The sequence below is a fragment of the Dermacentor albipictus genome, chromosome 5 (genome assembly GCF_038994185.2).
Source record: "Dermacentor albipictus isolate Rhodes 1998 colony chromosome 5, USDA_Dalb.pri_finalv2, whole genome shotgun sequence".
Lineage (NCBI taxonomy): Eukaryota > Metazoa > Arthropoda > Arachnida > Ixodida > Ixodidae > Dermacentor > Dermacentor albipictus.
Genome location: NC_091825.1, coordinates 10,916,216 through 10,934,833, shown reverse-complemented (window position 1 = coordinate 10,934,833; position 18,618 = coordinate 10,916,216). Strand labels below are relative to the sequence as shown.

The 18,618-nt window shown below is 49.5% G+C and overlaps 1 protein-coding gene across 6 annotated transcripts in view; it reads right to left on the bottom strand.

Moving 5' to 3' along the window:
* Positions 1–2,968: 2,968 nt before the first annotated feature.
* Positions 2,969–18,618, bottom strand: part of thoc7 (THO complex 7) — a 68,180-nt gene continuing 52,530 nt past the window's right edge. For all 6 annotated transcript variants that reach the window (XM_070538269.1, XM_070538268.1, XM_070538272.1 and 3 more), the window contains one exon: positions 2,969–3,179. In XM_070538269.1, the coding sequence (XP_070394370.1) occupies positions 3,133–3,179 (47 nt within the window). In that variant the 3' untranslated portion in view covers positions 2,969–3,132. The remainder of the gene's footprint in view (positions 3,180–18,618) is intronic.

Genomic DNA, 18,618 nt, shown 5'->3' with positions numbered 1-18,618 from the left:
AGGCGTTGCATACCACTTGGGGCGCTTACTAGAGCTACGCGACATCGGTGCAACGCTAGAAAATGGTTCCAATACTTTCCTTTGCGCAGGGAATCTTCTGGGGCTTAGGCTGCTGGCAATACAGAACATTCTGAAACTGCGACGCGTTGCAAAACACTCCGGGCGCATTCGATCGCTACGCGCCATCGCTGTAACGGTAGAAAACGGACGCATTCCCTCGCTTTGCGTAAGGAATCCCGTGGGGCTTATGCTGCTCATGATACAGACTTCTGAATCTGAGACGCGTTGCATAACACTCGGGGCGCTTTCCATCGCTACGTGACATCACTGCAACTGTAGTGAACGGTTTCGTTGTCTTGCTTTGAATTGGCAATGCATTGCTGCTTATGCTGCTCGTAATAAAGACTTTTCTGAAACTGAGACGCGCTGCATAACACTGAGGGCGCTTTCAAACACTGCGCGCGATCGCTGCAACTGTAGAAAACGGTTGAATTACCTTGCTTTGCGTAGGGAATTCCTTGGGGCTTATGCTGCTCGTAATACAGACTTTTCTAAAACTGAGAGGCGTTGCATAACACTGGCGGCGCTTTCAAACGCTACGGGCGATCGCTGCAACCGTAGGAAACAGTTTCATTGCCTTCCTTTGCATAGGCAATCCTTTTGCGGTTTATGCTGCTCGCAATACAGACTTGTCTGAAACTGAGACGCGTTGAAAACACTCGGGTGCTTACTATAGCTACGCGCCGTCGCTGCGACGGTAGGAAACGGACGCATTGCTTTGCTTTGCGTGGGGAATCGCCTGGGGCTTACGCTGCACCTCATAGAGACTTTTCTGAATCTGAGACACCTTGGAAAACACTCGAGGCGCTTTCGATCGCTACGCGTCGTCGCTGTAACGGTAGGAAACAGTTTTATTGCCTTGCTGTGCATAGGCAATCCTTTGCGGCTTATGCTACTCGTTATACAGACTTTTCTGAAACTGAGACGCGTTGCATAACACTCGGCCGATTACTATAGCTACGCGCCCTCGCTTCAACGGTAGGAAACGGACGCATTGCTTTGCTTTGCGTTGCTGCTGCTGCTCGTAATACAGTTTTCTGAAAGTGAGACGTGTTTAATAACACTCGCGGAGCTTTCCATCGCTACGGGCCATCGCTTCAGCAGTAAAATCCGTCGCATTACCTTGCTTTGCATAGGGGACCCCCTGGCGCTTATGGTGCTCGTAAGACTTTTCTTAACTGAGGCGCGTTGGTTAACACTCGGGGCCGTTTCGATCGCTACGCGCCATCGCCGCAAATGTAGAAAACGGTTGCAATACCTTGTTTTGCGTAGGGAATCCCTATATAGGGCTTATGCTGCTCGCAATGCAGACTTTTCTGAAGGTGAGACGCGTTGCAAAACTCTTGGGGCGCTTTCCATCACTACGCGTTATCGCTGCAACTGTAGAAAAGGGTTTCATTGCTTTGGTTTGCATAGGCAATTCTTTGGGGCTTAGCTGCTCGTAATACAGACTTTTCTGAAACTGATACACGTTGCATAACACTCGGGGCGCTTTGGATCGCTACGCACCATCGCTGCAACGGTAGGAAACGGTTGCATTGCCTTCCTTTGCATATGGAATTTCCTAGGGCTTATGCTACTTGCGATACGGACTTTTCTTAAACTGAGACGTGTTGCATAACACTCCTGGCGCTTTCTATCACTACGAGCAATTGCTGGAACAATAGGAAATGGTTGCGTTATTTTCTTTCGCATAAGGAATGCCCTGTGACTTATGCTGCTCGCAATACTTCTCCGAAACTGAGGCGCGCAGCATAACCCTCGGGGCGCTTTCTATAGCTGCGGGCGATCGCTGCGACGGTACAAAACGGTTGCATTGCCTTGCTTTGCATAGGGAATGTCCTGGTGCTTATGCTGCTCGCAATAGACTTTTTTTCAATCTGAGACGCGTTGCATAACCCTCGGGGCGCTTTCTATAGCTACGCGTCATCGCGACAACGGAAGAAAACGGTTACATATCCTTCCTTTGGGTGGGGAATGTCCTGCGGCTTATGCTGCTCGCATTACAGACCTTTTCTGAAACTGAAGACGTGTTACATTATACTTGTGGCGCTTTCTATCACTACGCGCTATAGCAGCAACGGTAGAAAATGGTTGCATTACTTTCCTTTGCATAGGGAATATCCTGGGGCTTATGCTGTTCGCAATAGACTTTTTGAAACTGAGACGCATTGCATAAAACTTGTGGCGCTTTCTATCGCTACGCGCCATTGCAGCAACGGTAAAAAACGGTTCTATTACCTTCGAAAATGTTCAACTCAATTTGCAATGGGTTTTACCATTTTTAGAGTATATTTTATTCGCTGTGCATATTACTAACACCTCGATTCTGTTTTCTTTTTGAATAAAATAAGCGCTACTACTTGCTATTCAAGCTTGACTAAGTCGTTTTTATTATATTTTTAACATGCTTATTAGAGACAGCATTGGGTGACATGGCGTCAGCCTGTCTGGACATAAAACAAAGTTCTGTCACTCGGAAAGTTTTACAAAGGCACTCGGGGAAAACCTGGAACTCAGGGAATTTGGAAATGTCAACTTGGTAGACATCCTGAATAAGTGAAGCAAATAAGAACTGCACGGCAAACTTGCAGAAGGAGACTTACTGCTAAAGGAGAATACTGCTAACCCCTACGCTAAAGCGCATAGCACTAGGACCGCCTACCAAGTGTGAAATAGTGTATGGAAGTGTTAACAGAACAAAACCTGTATCGTGTCATTTTTCCCGTATGTTCCACTCCCCTCTGTAATGCCTCTGGCCCTGAGGGTAGTACTAATAAATAAAGCATATCTGAGTCACACTTTCTAAATGCCAAAGTTCACAAAATGCTTATGGCATCAGGTTTGCTGCCCCTTTAGCTTGTTTCAGCATATTGTGTTGTAAATTCCATTTCACCAAATGGGAATCTTAGAAAAGGAAGACCTCCATATCAGCACATTTATTTTTGAAACAATGCTATGTCGGTTCATTTCTGTACGTTCTAGGCTCTACACCTTCTACATAAAGATGATGCATTGTTTTAAATGACTCTCCCCCCCCCCTTCTTCTTAGATGTGCGGATTCTGGTGCCATCACGCTGTGTCCATGGCTTGTGATTCCACATCTCCATTTTCTTCATCTGCGAGGCAGAAACAACCAACCAAGAAAGTGAGACTACTCATGTTGCAGAATATCAAATTATCAACCAGAAACTATGTACCGTTTTTATTCGATTCTAATGGGCCCTCGATCGTAACGTGCAACCGTCTGCCGTGACCTAAAAAAAGAAAGTCCTTCACCGCGCACCTCATACTTTCATACAGATATTTAACTTTCTCTCATTTGAAAAAAACAGATTTATTCCCAATACACTAAGGCTGCGATAGATAGAAAAAGTCGCAGCTTCGCCCAAAAGGCAAAGCATCTATTGCGATCGCCAATCAGTAGACAGCCATGTGAAAAGATAGCTGTTTTATCGGACGTATAAACTTCTAAATATTCGCTTACTAACTAAATTAACAAGCATGGTATCACGCACACACAAGACATGAACACGTCTTACTCAATTACTTATCAAAACAATGGAGTGGGGAAGTGCTGTAGCAGGAGCAAGCGAATTTACCTTTGTGCGGCCCCTTGCTTCAACACGAACTAAGCGACAAGAACGCAGTGCAGTGAACCTAGATGGGTAGACAGTGTCTCCGTCGTAGATCGATTTCAGATAGGGGCCGCGTGGCAGCGCCACACACAGCAGCTACCGGAGCAGAACGCCTCTTCTGTTTGTGCCAGTCCCGCACGCCAGTTACTGGAACTCTAAACACCTGTGATGCGGCCCAATTTCCGTCCATCTCCACACACGATCATTTTACTTTTATTTGCGGCATCGCGTGTCTTCACAGTCGGCACTTCCATGCTGACAGAGCAAACATAGAAAACCGGAAGATGGACGGTGTACTAACTAACCTAAGCACGCGTACTACAGCACATAGAGGAAGCTACCGCAGCTAGGTTCGAAGCGTGTACAAAGCGGCCATATTGAAATGCTGATGGCAATGTGATAACGCAGGTTTAGGGCCATACTCGATTCTAACGCGCACGCAATTTTCGGACCCGTTTCATCAAAAAAGAAAGTGTGCGTTAGATTCGAGTAAATATAGTAACTTCCAAGTTTGTCAACCAGAGCATTATGGAATTTGCAAGAATGTATGAAATTTTATGGATGATCTGCTGCTAGATGACTTAGTGCGGAAAAGAAAGAAGAAAAAGAAAGCAAATCATCTGCTTGTTTGGAAAACAGGTGTGCTGCCAGCAAGGCGACAAACCACAGCACTTTCAACCAATTGCAATGTTTTCCTTAGAATCCACAGAAGTCCCCTCATTTTCTTTATTATTTACTTGGAGATTTCCTCCTGTAGGACCCAGTTTTTTTTTTCTTGATTTTTTACAGGGTGTAAGCTTTACACACTCACTGGCTACACACTGAAGTCTCAAAGTGCTCTATGCAGAATAACACAACCACTAGTGGCAACCAACATTTACTCAGTTGTCGCTTTCACTGTGCTCGTCATTTAAAGAGCATGCCTCAATGGCATCCTTTCAAAGCTCGTCATCCTCTATGCCATCCTTAGTGTTTGAGATTCCCGTCACCTTTTGACAACAGTCTCGAGTGAAATCGCATGCCCCCAATTCAAAATCCATGTGTGAATTCTTTGAAGCAATGCCCCTGTATTCGGCCAAAATCATGATGCAACACACCGTAGCACAGTCGACACCATTGACGTGCACTGAATCTGTGCTGCATGATTTGCCAGGATATGGTGACGACGATGCCACCCATGGCAGGACAGTGACTAGTGCCATCTAGCTGCTGCTGGCAGAAATTAACTAGTATGTAGGTACGCATGCGACGCTTAGTCAAACTTTCAGAATTTTTTGCACTCCAAAGTGAGGTAAAAAGTGAGCCTTACACAAGTAAATATGGTAATATTGCATAACCTAACAAAAAGTAGTTTTTTTTTCCAATGGCCGTTCAGCTGCACTCATTGAAACAACCAGTGCCATCACCAGGACCAGGCCACAGCTAGCTCAGTGGGTGCACTTTCGGTTACGTTTCACTTCATCAGAAAACAGGCAAAGGTCTTTAAAACCCAAAAGCTGCACCCTTGCATGGGTGAAAGTAGTGGTCAACTGTTTCCTCTCTGAAATTCTCATGACAAAAATACTCACAGCCAATGCTAATATGCATGGCAGCCACCTAATGGTTTGAAGTGCTTCAAGTAGTTTGATGGAGACAAACAAAACTAATAACACCAAGAGGCAAGTGAACAAGGCCGGCAGTTACCACTAGTGAGTAGCCTTTGGTAATGCTGATACCCACAAAAGCCTACTGAGCTCTTGTGAAATCCTCATATATAACAAAAAAAAAGAGAGAGCACTTGTTTCCTGAGAAAAAAGCTTCACAGTTGAAGAAAAATTTGCCTTGGTCTTGAGATCAAACCAATTTTTTTCTTTCATGAATCTCTCTCTACCTTGCGAGATTCTAAAGAACTGATGTGCCATATTCAGTGTCCCTGTGCTTCGAGTAGAATGAACTTGCCCTCGCTGTGCGATCTGCCAGCCTCCTAGTAAGCTGACCAGGGAAAAGTGTTGGTCCCAGGTTCAATTTCTGGACCACGACAAATTTTTCTTCAACTGCAAACCTTTTTCTGGGACAACCATATCCTTTGTAGCTTCATGCTACACTTGGGTGAATGACAATTTCTTCCTTTCAAGATGAGTTTTGGAATTACAGCCCCGTATCATTGCGTATAGAATTTCTCTTGAGACAAGCTTTATGTAGAGTGCATAATTCAGTATCTGGAGTACACGTGCTTGGGAGTCGCAAAGTTCAGGTCTTCCATGTCTTCCTTATCAAAACAGAATTCCTTAATGCACATGTGCTCTGAAAACTTTGTTACAGTCACTGACCAATAATTCGGATGGACAGGCAGATTGCCTGTCGGATGTGAAACCGTGGTCGCTTTCGATATGGTCATGGACGACAACGCAGTTCTGAAAGCATGCAGTCAGCATCAATGCAATTATGAATGGCGACCATGCAGTTATGAAGGCATGCGGCTGATAAACACACCGAAGCAAAACGAAACTAATGCATGCCACAACCATTATGGACGAAACTGCGGGTGCTACTGTATTGACAGTCATGGATGGCGACCATGCAGTTATGAACGCACGCAACCAGCGCGGTGTTATGCATGGCAGTAACTGCAATAAAGGCTATAAAGGCACAAAGAAGCATGAAGCCTCCTGGCATTCCTGTTGTTCTCATACAAGCATAGAGCTGATATAGCAAACTCTAGCGGAAAAGCTCCCCATTGCGCGCATGCATTGAAATCGAACTGCAAGAGCGCTGCCATGTTGCTGCTCTTCGCATTGGCATAGGCTCGTCATCACGCACTACGCAAATCCACTGTTGAATTTTTATTTCACTGCTGCTAAATTCTTGTGGTGGCCAACTTGGCCCTTTTTAAGTTCTCGGAATACACCTGCAATAGCATGGTCCACGCCTGTGACATTTGGCCTGAAGAACCTGTCCAAGTGTCTTGTTCGACATAGAAGCACGTAAGTCAGTGCGAGTCTTCCTCACAATGCCGAACTGCTGCTTGCATTCAGTATCGCCGTGCAGGATTGAGAGAATTCCCAGCATCACTTGAGCAATACGGCTGAATTTCAAAAGTGCATCGGCACCTCTAAGCGGCGAGATCGATCTCCACTGCATATCTGGCCTTTCCTCTTGCAGCACATTTGGAGGAATCCCAAAATCCTGCAGCTTTACAAATTCCGTTTCCAGAATATTAATAGTTTACTTTTCTAGGTATAGTTTATTCTCTGGTCTCTTGCTCCTGCTGCGACAATAACGCTGGGAACCACTCAACAAAGAAAAGGACATTCTTAAATGACATGTTATCAACGGCCTCTGTATCTGCAACTCTTGCGTTGACCAGTGCACCATTTCCAAAACGAAATTCGAGGCGCATGTAGTCACAAGCAGAAACCATACACTTTCTAACATCCTCAAAAAATTATATTTTCTCACTTGGCTGGAGTTAACAACGCACCTAGCTTGTTGCCCAATTACCATGTCTTTGTTGTCCTTTTGTGTATCTCTGCTCTGGTAGTCAATTATATGGATGTCCTTGTGCTTCTTCAGCAGCGCTGGCCTAACAAACCTGGAAAGGATGTCCTCAAGAAGATCAAAAAGTATAGGCTGTAGCTTGTGTATTAGAGGTGCTTGTGCTTGCAGGTGGCAGTTTACTGCCACAAAAACGGGAATAATGTTATTCACAAACAGACAGCAAGCTTTGTTCAACTCTGAGCTAAAGAATAGAAAACAACCGCTCCTCGTGTCTTATACAAGTTAATCCAGTCTTGCACACATCAGTACAGTCGAACACGGATATATTGAACTCGAAGGGGATCACGAATTAATTCGATATATTCAAAATTCGATATAAAAAAATGCAGGCCCAGAGACTACCTGTGGCGGACGATGACCTACCGATCGGCGCATTGAAGAATGACAACTATTTCCGCACGCACGACGCAACGTAATGCTTTATTTGCGTGAAAAAAAATCACTTATGTTGGTCTGCTTCTTCGACAACTATTTCCGCATGCACGACACAACGTAATGCTTTATTTGCATGAAAAAAAATCTCTTATGTTGGTCTGCTTCTTCGCCTTGCAAATGAAATTAAAGACGCCAACCTCGATCTTATCGAGGCTGTTCAGGTGCGAAAGCCCGGTTCCTTCCATGTCGCTGCAACAACGGCGAATCGAGCAGAAAGCGGCCGCCACTTCAGCGGCGGAGTACGAGCATGTAGCCGCCCCCTAGTCCGGACGATCTTCGTCACCACTCGAGCTGTCGGCCTGGGTCCTGCGACTGCAGCTACAATGTCCTCGTCGGCGAGGCTCGCAACAGCCTGAACATTGCTGTCAACGTTCACAAAATCGTCAGCAGACACTTCGGCTGGAACGGCAGCCGGGAAAAGGGACGACAACTCGCGAAATGCGTTGTCCATGCACTCGTTGTCGCCGTCGCCGTCTTCGCAGGTTTCGGGAAGTTCGGCCGTCACGAGGCCTGCCTTCCGGAAGCAGTTGGCCACGGTATCCTGCTTCACATCTCTCCAGGCGCCCGTCATCATTTGAATGGCCCCCAGCAGGTCAACCTTAAGCTCGGTGCCTATGCGGAGGTTCACCAAAAGCCTATCAATGAGTCGCCTCCTGTAGCCGACTTTGAACGACTTAATGATGCCCTGGTCGAGCGGCTGCAACTTCGCTGTCGCGTTCGCCGGCAGAAACTTGAGCGTGATGTTTTCGAGCTCGCAGGTGGTGTGATGGGCCGAGCAATTATCGACAAAAAGGCAAGCGTGACGCCCCGACTTGCCCAGTTCGGCGTCCCACGCTTGCAGCCATTCTTTAAACAGCTGACGCGTCATCCACGCCTTCTTATTGAAGGCGTAGCGAACGGGGAGCTGCTTACAGTTTTTGAAGCAGCGCGGTGCCCTTGCTTTGCCGATCACAAAGGGCTGGAGCCTTTGAGAGCCATCCATGTTTGCAGCGAGCAGAACGCTCATGCGGAATTTGCTCATCTTGCCCCCGTGACACGTGCTGCCCCGGACGTCGAGCGTCTTGCTGGGCAGCATCTGCCAAAACAACCTGGTCTCGTCGGCGTTGAAGATTTCCGCAGGTGAAAACTTCGCGCAAATTTCCGGCCATTCCTTCGAAATCCACTGCTGGATATCCTGGCTGATGATGGCTCTGCTTTCCTCAGAAATGGTTTTGCCAACTATCTTATGGCGGTTCTTAAACCTCTGCAGCCACCCTGTGTTGTCGGCGAAGTTGTCATCACCGAGTGCAGCGGCAAATCATTTAGCTTTAGCCATTAGCATTGGGCCATCCACCGGAATGTTCTTAGCCCGCACCTCTAAAAACCACGCATAGAGGGCCTTTTCATCTTTCTCGTGGGCAGGAGCGCGCACACGACAAGCTCCCGACGTTCGTTGCTCTGAGGAATCCTGAAGTCGTCTGCCACCGTCGCACTTTTCTCGCTCGCCTCAACACGCTGAATGGCTTTCAGCTTTGTCGCAAAGTCCAGGTTCTTGCGCTTCTTGACGCTGCTTGTGCTTGCTGCGGCCATTGCTTCCGCGTCAGCTCACCACGATCCAGTCACACGTGCCGTGAGACGCACGCAAAACAATAATGAACACGAAACACAAGAACGCGCACAAAACACAAGAATTCACGTGCGCAGCCTCCGCCAACAAAGTGCTCGCGATGGCCACCTCTGAAGGCGACAGCGACGTACGAAAGGCAGGAGCTGTGGTTGGCTGAGCAAAGCTTGTGAAAAAGCAACAAGAAAAAAAAGGCAAAAGGAGGAGGCCGCCGGCGCTTTCGTTGCTGGCTACGTGAGGGAAGGATGAGAGACATTGGGAGAGAGAGAGAGAGAAAAAACAAAGCAGTTCCGCAAGTCGGAGAGCGTGCGCAGCGGGAATACAGTCCGAGCATTCCTCCCTCTCGCTCTCACATTTTCCGAGCCTTTCGGGGGAGGCGCGGAGCTCGCGGGTGCAGCGAGTGCCGAGATCGCGTGGTGTTCTATATATCCAATAGCGGGTAAAAATATCGTTCGATATAAACGTACGAATTTCTATACTTTAACACAGAATTTTCAAGGGGATAATTTATGAGTTCGATACAGACAATAATTTGATATATGTGGGTTCGATATATCCGTGTTCGACTGTAGTCTGCTTCTTTCACAGGCACATGCGTAGATTCAACAGATGTCTCTCTTTTGCCTGAACTGGTGCTGCTCAGAGTCTTCAGCTTCTGCTGACGCTGCTGGCATTTCGGGGATGTTGTAGTAGGTCGAAAATGGGGGACGTCCTTTTTCACTTCTTAAAGGAAAAAACTTAAGAGCCGCACCCATTGATTCAGGAGCGTTTCCAGGCATTTTCCTGACGAAAGCCACCGGGTTGGAACCTGCTTTAAGATCTTGCAAAACTCCTTATTGTGAATTTCATGAAAATGCTTGAGTGCACATTTTATTTTGGCACTTCTTTCCAAATAACAAAAAATTTCCACAATGACTTCGTCGACCTTCAATGGGAGACGGGATGCTACCTTCTCAGCAGCAATGTTTATCAAATGGTATGGGAATCCAAGTTGCTTTGCTTTCATGGGCCGCTGTTAGCACTGCATTACGCTATTTCTCTTCCCCATCATCATGTAGGCATTATCTGAACAAAAAGCTATCTAATTTGACAGCGGCCCATCCAATGAAGCAAGCCTGTCTATGATTAACTTGGTGATGTTGCGTCCCTTTAAAGGTCTTTCTCGGGTGCTTAAGGTAAGCAGTCCACTCTCGACAAGGCCAGATTCTTCAGGAAAGAAGGTGACCACGATTAGGTACAGCTGTGCCTGGTGTTATAATCAGCCTACGGGGGGAGTGACCTTCGAACCACTCCCAACCCGCTCTAACGTATCATTTCGTGAAGCCAACAATGCGCCTACTCTGGACAGCCCAACGGCACCAGCAAGGCTATCCAAATTTGGCAGACCGAGTATTCTTACTTGGATCGCTGTCGCCTTCACGGTTTAATTGGAGCAAGAGAACTGGAAATGGGTGCTTTACAGTGCTTTCTCACGGGCCCCAGTAAATGTCACAGTAGTTTGAGAGGCACAATCGTTTGACAGGCTAACTGCAGAGTCGGTTCCGAAATCAAGATGCGCCAGCTTGAGTAATGAGTGACAACCCCCGTCTATGAGGGCCCTCTCTCCTCGGTGTGATCAGTGATACAAAAGTGCGGGGATGAGTGTGTATTCCCTCGCCCTCAAAGGCAGGTACATTGAAGACTTTGGATGCCCCGATTGGTCGAAGGTTGGATGTCAGTTTTCCCTCGCCTGGGGGTCTAGGGAGGACATAGGGAGTTTAAGCAGCCGTTTTCGGCTGCTTGAGGTGCTTCGTTTTCAGTCATACTAGACTGATGAGACGTAACATTCTCCTGTTTTCATGTAAATATTGCAAATAAATTCCGTACTCCTAGTTCTCGATGACAACATGTTCCTTCCTTCAACCATGTCCCTAGCGTGGACGAGTCGGATGACAGCGTGGGCCAGCTATCACTTTTACATGCCAGACTCCAACTCTTACACTGGCTGTCGTTAGAGCTGTTGGTGGCAACCGCAAAAAATCGTCTTTTCAAGGCACTCCCCATACACTCTTGTGCATGGCCTGCCATTTCGCCGACAATGGTTGTTGTCTTAGTTCTAGAACAGGCATAGCACTTCGCAACATCAGATGTAGGGAACATTTTCGCAGCAAGGGCCTCACGTGGTCGGAGATGCTCAATGGTATGTCCTGCTCCAGTAGAAAATCTATAAGCAAACATTTCGCACGTCACTGTCGCCATCCTGCCTGCTGAAAAACTGCGGCATTCGATGCTGTTTCTCTTGGCATTCAACATTGTTAGTGTGCTTCTTCAACAAAACGTGAGCAACAATGTCAGTTTTTGTCACTGTGGGATATACTGATGTTGCAGTTGCAGATGGTGCAGAATGCATGGTGCTGACCTTTCCACGATGCAATAATACAACTGAACTGCGTTGCGTACCGTTTCAAGAACACTTGAAGGTAGTTTTTTCTTTCTTTGCTGAGCACCATGGCAAACAGCAAAGTCCTATCATAGCACTTACGACATGAGATAGCACACTGCAACGATAAAAACAAAACGGCGTGTGAGGGAAAGCTAGTACTACCACTAGGCAAAACCTGCCCGGGAAAGAAACACAGCGTGCAGAAGCTGACACGAGCACCACCACGCCTGCGATGCGCCTCGCAGCTTACTGAACTAAAGTGATGGTGCTGCATTCTCATACTGCAACTGCTGACAGTCCGCCGCCCACTTTTGCAAATGCTTCGCGTGGTCTGCTACATATTTTCGTCCTCTTCAGAGATGACGATGACAATTGGCATCGTGCGAGCTCTGGTGCTAGGTTGGCAAACTGAAGCATGTGTAACGAAGAAGAGTAGCCGCCTGCGCCACAGCACCATCGCTACCGGCATGAGCTCGTGGTTGCTGTCTTTCGCCGAACGCTCGTGACAGCTACCCCGTTCGCGCCCGTTGCTAATAAATCTCTTAGCAAGTGGTGGAGGTGCTGGGTTTCGACCACCCTGGAACTTCGGAGTCGCACTCTACCCCCCATCATGCCCGACGACGCACGCACTCCTCCAGCTCCTCCAACGGCGCCGGCCACCTTGGTTTGTGCCGGTGCCTTGCGTCAGCGAGATCCCCCTATCTTCTCCGGCACAGATGACAAAGACGTTGAAGATTGGATCTCGTCTTATGAGCGAGTGAGTGCCCATAACCAGTGGGACGACGTTACCAAGTTGAGAAACGTCGCCTTTTATCTTACGGACGTTGCGAAACTCTGGTTTCTCAACCATGAAGCCGACCTCACTTCGTGGTTGGTCTTCAAGACCAACTTTACCCAAGTTTTTGGTCGGCCTGCAGTAAGAAAGCTTCGTGCAGAACAACGTTTGCGCACACGTTCCCAAGAGACCGGAGAAAACTTCACGAGCTACATTGAGGACATTGTCGACCTTTGCAAACGGGTGAATGCGTCAATGTCAGAGGAGGAGAAGATCAAACATATAATGAAGGGTATTCAGGACGACGCATTTCAAATGTTATTATCGAAGAGTCCTCACTCTGTCGCTGAAGTCATCGAATTGTGCCAGAGTTACGACGAGTTGCGCAGGCAACGGCTTCACACCCGACGTCCCACCCCGCCCGCCGACTCTCTATCCAGCCTTGGGGTCGACGACTACAACCATGCTACTCTCTTCATCAAAATCCAGGAATTCGTTCGCGCAGAGGTCGCCCGCCAGCTATCGTTGATATCTTCTGTCCAGGAACCACCCCCTGCTTTGCATCCTACGATCCGCGACTTCATTCAAGAACAAGTCTCTCAAGCCGTTCCTCCAGCCGTTGAGCAGCCACCAGTCTGAACAAGATAACGCGCAAGGACGTTTACCCGTTACCGCGCATCGACGACGCCCTCGACTGTTTGCAGGGAGCTGAATTCTTTTCTTCGCTGGATTTACGTTCCGGATACTGGCAAGTCCCCTTGGCACCATCTGATCGACCTAAAACAGCATTTGTGACACCTGACGGATTGTACGAATTCATCGTAATGCCTTTCGGCCTGTGCAATGCTCCCGCCACTTTTGAGAGAATCATGGATAATATTTTACGCGGCCTCAAATGGAACACATGTTTATGCTACCTGGATGACGTAGTTGTCTTTTCCGCTGATTTCCAAACCCATCTCAGCCGTCTCGAGCAAGTTCTCAAATGCCTTACTGTCGCGGGACTTCAACTTAACTTAAAAAAATGTCGTTTTGGTGCCCGAAAGCTCCCTATTCTTGGCCATGTTGTATCACGAGACGGCGTCCTTCCGGATCCAGCCAAGCTCCGCGCTGTCACCGACTTTCCGCAACCAAAGAAGTTAAAAGAGCTTCAAAGTTTTCTTGGTTTATGCTCATACTTCCGACGTTTCATTCGAAATTTCGCTTCCATAAGTGCACCCCTGACAGCCCTTCTAAGTGGCGACAAAGAACTTTCCGCTTGGTCGCCCGCCTGTGATGACGCCTTCACGAAATTACGCCGCCTGCTAACCTCGCCACCTATCCTCCGCCACTTCGATCCTGCAGCGCCCACAGAGGTCCACACCGATGCCAGCGGCATCGGACTTGGCGCCGTACTCGCACAACGAAAAGCGGGCTTTGATGAATATGTCGTTGCCTACGCGAGCCGAACTCTGACAAAGGCCGAGGCTAATTACTCTGTTACAGAGAAAGAGTGTTTAGCCATTATTTGGGCCCTTGGAAAATTCCGTCCTTATTTGTATGGTCACCCTTTCGATGTCATCACTGACCATCACGCCCTTTGTTGGCTGTCTACCCTTAAGGACCCATCTGGCCGACTTGCTCGCTGGGCCCTTAAGCTACAGGAGTACGACATCCGCGTCCTCTACCGTTCCGGCCGCAAACACACGGACGCTGACGCCCTTTCTCGCTCACCGGTCTCCGCTGACTGCGCTTGCCTATCCGCCCTTGAGCCCACAGTTCCATCTCATGCACTGCGCAACATGCCGTCGGAGCAGCGCAAGGATCCCTGGATCAGTGCTCTCATCAGCATCCTTTCTGATCCATCCACCTCATCACCATCGCGCGCTCTTCGCCGCCAGGCTACCCACTTCTGCATTCGCGACGGCCTTCTTTATCGTCGTAATTACCTCTCTGACGGTCGCAAGTGGCTTCTCGTGATACCCCGCCATCTCCGTGACCTTATCTGCGACGCTTTCCACGCAGACCCTCAGTGCGCACATGCCGGCCTCTTCAAGACCTATGCTCGACTACGCATCCGATTTTATTGGCGAGGCATGTATAACTACGTCAGAAAGTTCATTCGCTCCTGCGCTCCGTGCCAACGCCGAAAATTACCTCCCGGACAAGTCTACCCGTCACAACCCCTTCCCTGCCCTCGTCGGCCTTTTGATCGTGTTGGCATAGACATCTACGGACCGCTACCCTCCACACCAGCAGGCAACCGCTGGATTATTGTTGCAGTGGATCACTTAACCCGCTATGCTGAAACAGCTGCTCTGCCGACTGCCACCGCCCGCGACGTTGCATCGTTCCTATTACGACATTTCGTTCTTCGCCACGGTGCCCCTCGCGAACTTCTGAGCGACAGAGGCCGCGCCTTTCTTTCCGATGCTTTGAAGGCACTACTCGACGAATGCCGAATCGTTCACCGCACCAGTACAGCGTACCATCCGCAAACTAACGGCATGACCGAGCGCTTCAACCGTACTCTTGGCGATATGCTCTCCATGTACGTCGCCTCTGATCATTCAAACTGGGACCAAGTTCTCCCTTTCGTGACGTATGCGTACAATACTGCGACCCAGGCAACTACTGGTTTTTCCCCTTACTTTCTCCTATACGGACGAGAACCTTCTACTACTCTCGATACTATTCTGTCATATACACCTGACGCGTCCGAAAGTACTCCGCTATCTGAAGCTGCTCGTCATGCTGAGGAATGCCGCCAGCTTGCCCGCTCTTTTTCCACCGAGGACCAGTGGCAGCAGCAATCCCGTCAACCTGCCAGCCGTTCTGCACCAACTTTTTTGCCTGGCTCTCTCGTATGGCTTCGGGTACCCGCTACTACACCCGGCCTCTCCTCAAAACTTGTCGCAAAGTACCTAGGACCCTACCGCGTTCTCGAGCAAACGTCCTCCGTCAATTACATCGTAGAGCCCCTCACGCCATCGACGGACCTACGCCATCGCGGCCGCGAACTTGTCCACGTCTCTCGCCTTAAGCCGTACTACGACCCAATAGTAGTCTCTTCGCCTTGAGCCGCCAGGATGGCACCTTTTTCTGCGGAGGGCGATTGTAACGAAGAAGAGTAGCCGCCTGCGCCACAGCACCATCGCTACCGGCATGAGCTCGTGGTTGCTGTCTTTCGCCGAACGCTCGTGACAGCTACCCCGTTCGCGCCCGTTGCTAATAAATCTCTTAGCACATGCTTTGGGACGAACATGCAGGCATTTCCAGGAGATTTCTTTTTCCGTCATACAATCTTACAGAGTCGTCAAAATTCAGGAGTCTTCCGGGAAAATCAAGAGACCTAGCAGGTATAAGTAATGCATATGCCTCCCGTGACCAAAGGAAGAGTCCAAATTACCAATTTGTTCAAATTAACGTGGGTTGAATTCACGAGGTTTTACTATACCAAGTAGGTGTCCGAGTGAAAGCAGTCTGAGTGAAAGCAGTACACATACATTTGGTTGTTTGTTTAGAAGCTGTTGATTCCACTTCTGTGTAGATGTTGCATTGTCTTTGGTGTGTGACGTGCAAGGGCCAGGGCAAGGGAGCCCAAGACCCACGACGAGGAGCCACGGTTCTCGGAGGCCAAGCGCGGGATCGCCAGTAGTCGACTGAGCGGTGAACAGGTGGCGTGAGTGCGGGGAGGACAGCGACGCGAGTGTGCGGGGAGAGAGTGAAAAGAGATCGGAGTGTGGTTGCGGGTGCGGGAGGTTGGCGTGCGGGAAATAAAGCGGTAGTTCGGGACAACGTGTGGCGGTCATCGATCGTGACAAGTGGGGGCTCATCTGGGATCTACGTGGACATGGAAACAGTGGATGTTCCCGAGCAATTAGTACAGCATCTGCTGGGGCAGACGAGCGGATCCACCATAGAACGCGAGCAAATCACGGCAGCTGTCAGACAGACTGATGGCGGCCGAGGCAGTGCCTATGGGTTCTATGACAACGGCGGCGGCGGTTCAACCGGCGAGCAACTGCGCTCCGCGCTCCACCGGAGGTCAGCCAGGTCAGCCTCCAAGGTTTAAGGGGTTCAACGACCATCAGTCCCCCGAGGAATTTTTGGACCGGCTCTTGAAACGTTTTGTTTGGTCAGCAGTGTCGCAGCTGACAAGAGGCTTACGCACATTGTGCCTGCTGCGCTGGAAGGTAGCGCGAAGTTGTGATGGCGATTCGTGAACTCGTTTGCGTCGTGGGAGGAGTTCACTGCAAAATTCCCCTCCATTGACGCGAAGCGCCGCTTGAAACAAGAGCTGGAGCACCGGACGCAACATCCCCAAGAAAATTTAAAGGAATTCATATATACCATCGCGGCCTACTATGACCGGATTGGCGGCGAAGTGCCCGAGTCGGAAAAGGTTGACCGCGTGCTGCGGCAGATGCACCCGCAACTCCATGATTTGGTGGAGGGAAGACAGTTCAGCAGTCTCGCGGAGTTGGCGAAGGCTACTGATGGTCTCATGGAGTGTTTCTGGAGGCGCATGCAGTACAAGCCACCACTACCCCCGACTGACCAAGTCGCGAGAGACTTGGCCTTCCAATCAGCTATAAACGTGGCTGGCGTGCCGGGAACACAACCCGGAGGGTTGATCACAGCGGCTGCCGCCCCGTTCCAGTATCCGCCGGCGGCATCCCCCTGGCCGTTGGACCCTGCGGCGATACACCCTCCTACCACCAAGACCAATTGCACAGATTGGCCGCATTCGCCACAAGCACGCCACATCTCTCAACGCCGTCACAGCAGCAAAGGTACCAGCCGCGTGACCACAGAGGATTCAACTGCTATCGCTGCGGAGGCATCGGTCACATGGCCCGCGAGTGCCCTACAGGTCGGCGTGGCGGCCCACCCCGCTGCTACCAATGCAACGGGATCGGACATATCCGCTCTCAGTGTACAGGAAACGGGGGACGGTAGGTGCTACACCGGCAAGCACCTACAAGACTGCACTGCAAGTAGCGGCCTTGGCCGGCAACAAGGAGCCTCTCCTGGAAGTGCAGATCGGGAGGACGACGTTCCAGGCCCTACTGGACACAGGCTCGAGTGTGAGCTTGCTTGGATTGCCGGCGGCAAGGGTAGCGGTCGAGGCGGGCGCCAAACCCAAGACACAGGAACAAGCACTCCGCCTGGCAACCGGCTGGTCTCAGTCAACGACTTCCCTCAAGTGCAAAATAAAGTGGGCCACAAGCAGCCGCAATCAACGCTTCCTGTGTGTGCCAGACTTGTGTCGGGACATTGTGCTGGGCAGAGATTTTTTAACAGCAACAGGCATCTCTTTACATGTATCGCTGGGTGGGTGGACGATTGGAACCGATCCACAGTGCATGGTGCCATTTGCTAAGCGCGAAAAGGACCCAGCGACAGCACTTGGTTAAAACACGCTGGCGGGCTAGTTGGTTAGAATCCATGGTAGAGTGTATAAGCGCGACGGACGAGGGCGAAGAAGGGTAGCGGTCGAGGCGGGCGCCAAACCCAAGACACAGGAACAAGCACTCCGCCTGGCAACCGGCTGGTCTCAGTCAACGACTTCCCTCAAGTGCAAAATAAAGTGGGCCACAAGCAGCCGCAATCAACGCTTCCTGTGTGTGCCAGACTTGTGTCGGGACATTGTGCTGGGCAGAGATTTTTTAACAGCAACAGGCATCTCTTTACATGTATCGCTGGGTGGGTGGACGATTGGAACCGATCCACAGTGCATGGTGCCATTTGCTAAGCGCGAAAAGGACCCAGCGACAGCACTTGGTTAAAACACGCTGGCGGGCTAGTTGGTTAGAATCCATGGTAGAGTGTATAAGCGCGACGGACGAGGGCGAAGAAAGAAACAGATACACAGACACAGCGCTTCACTTTCAACTATATATTTTATTTTCGCACGCATCGATAAATATATCCCGTGCGAGCGGAAACAAACGTGACAGCAAAAAAGAACATTGAGTGGTACATTTCGTTGAACCGGACACGTGTGCAAGGCAAGGGAAAAAAAGAGAAAAAAATATCTACTACAATTGTCACGAAGACAAACCAAGGAATCGTATCTCCTTTTCCGAAAGTGATACCGAAGGCTTGCTTACGCACTTGTGCTGTAATTTTGCTATCTCGTATGCCTCTACAATCTCCCTCGTCA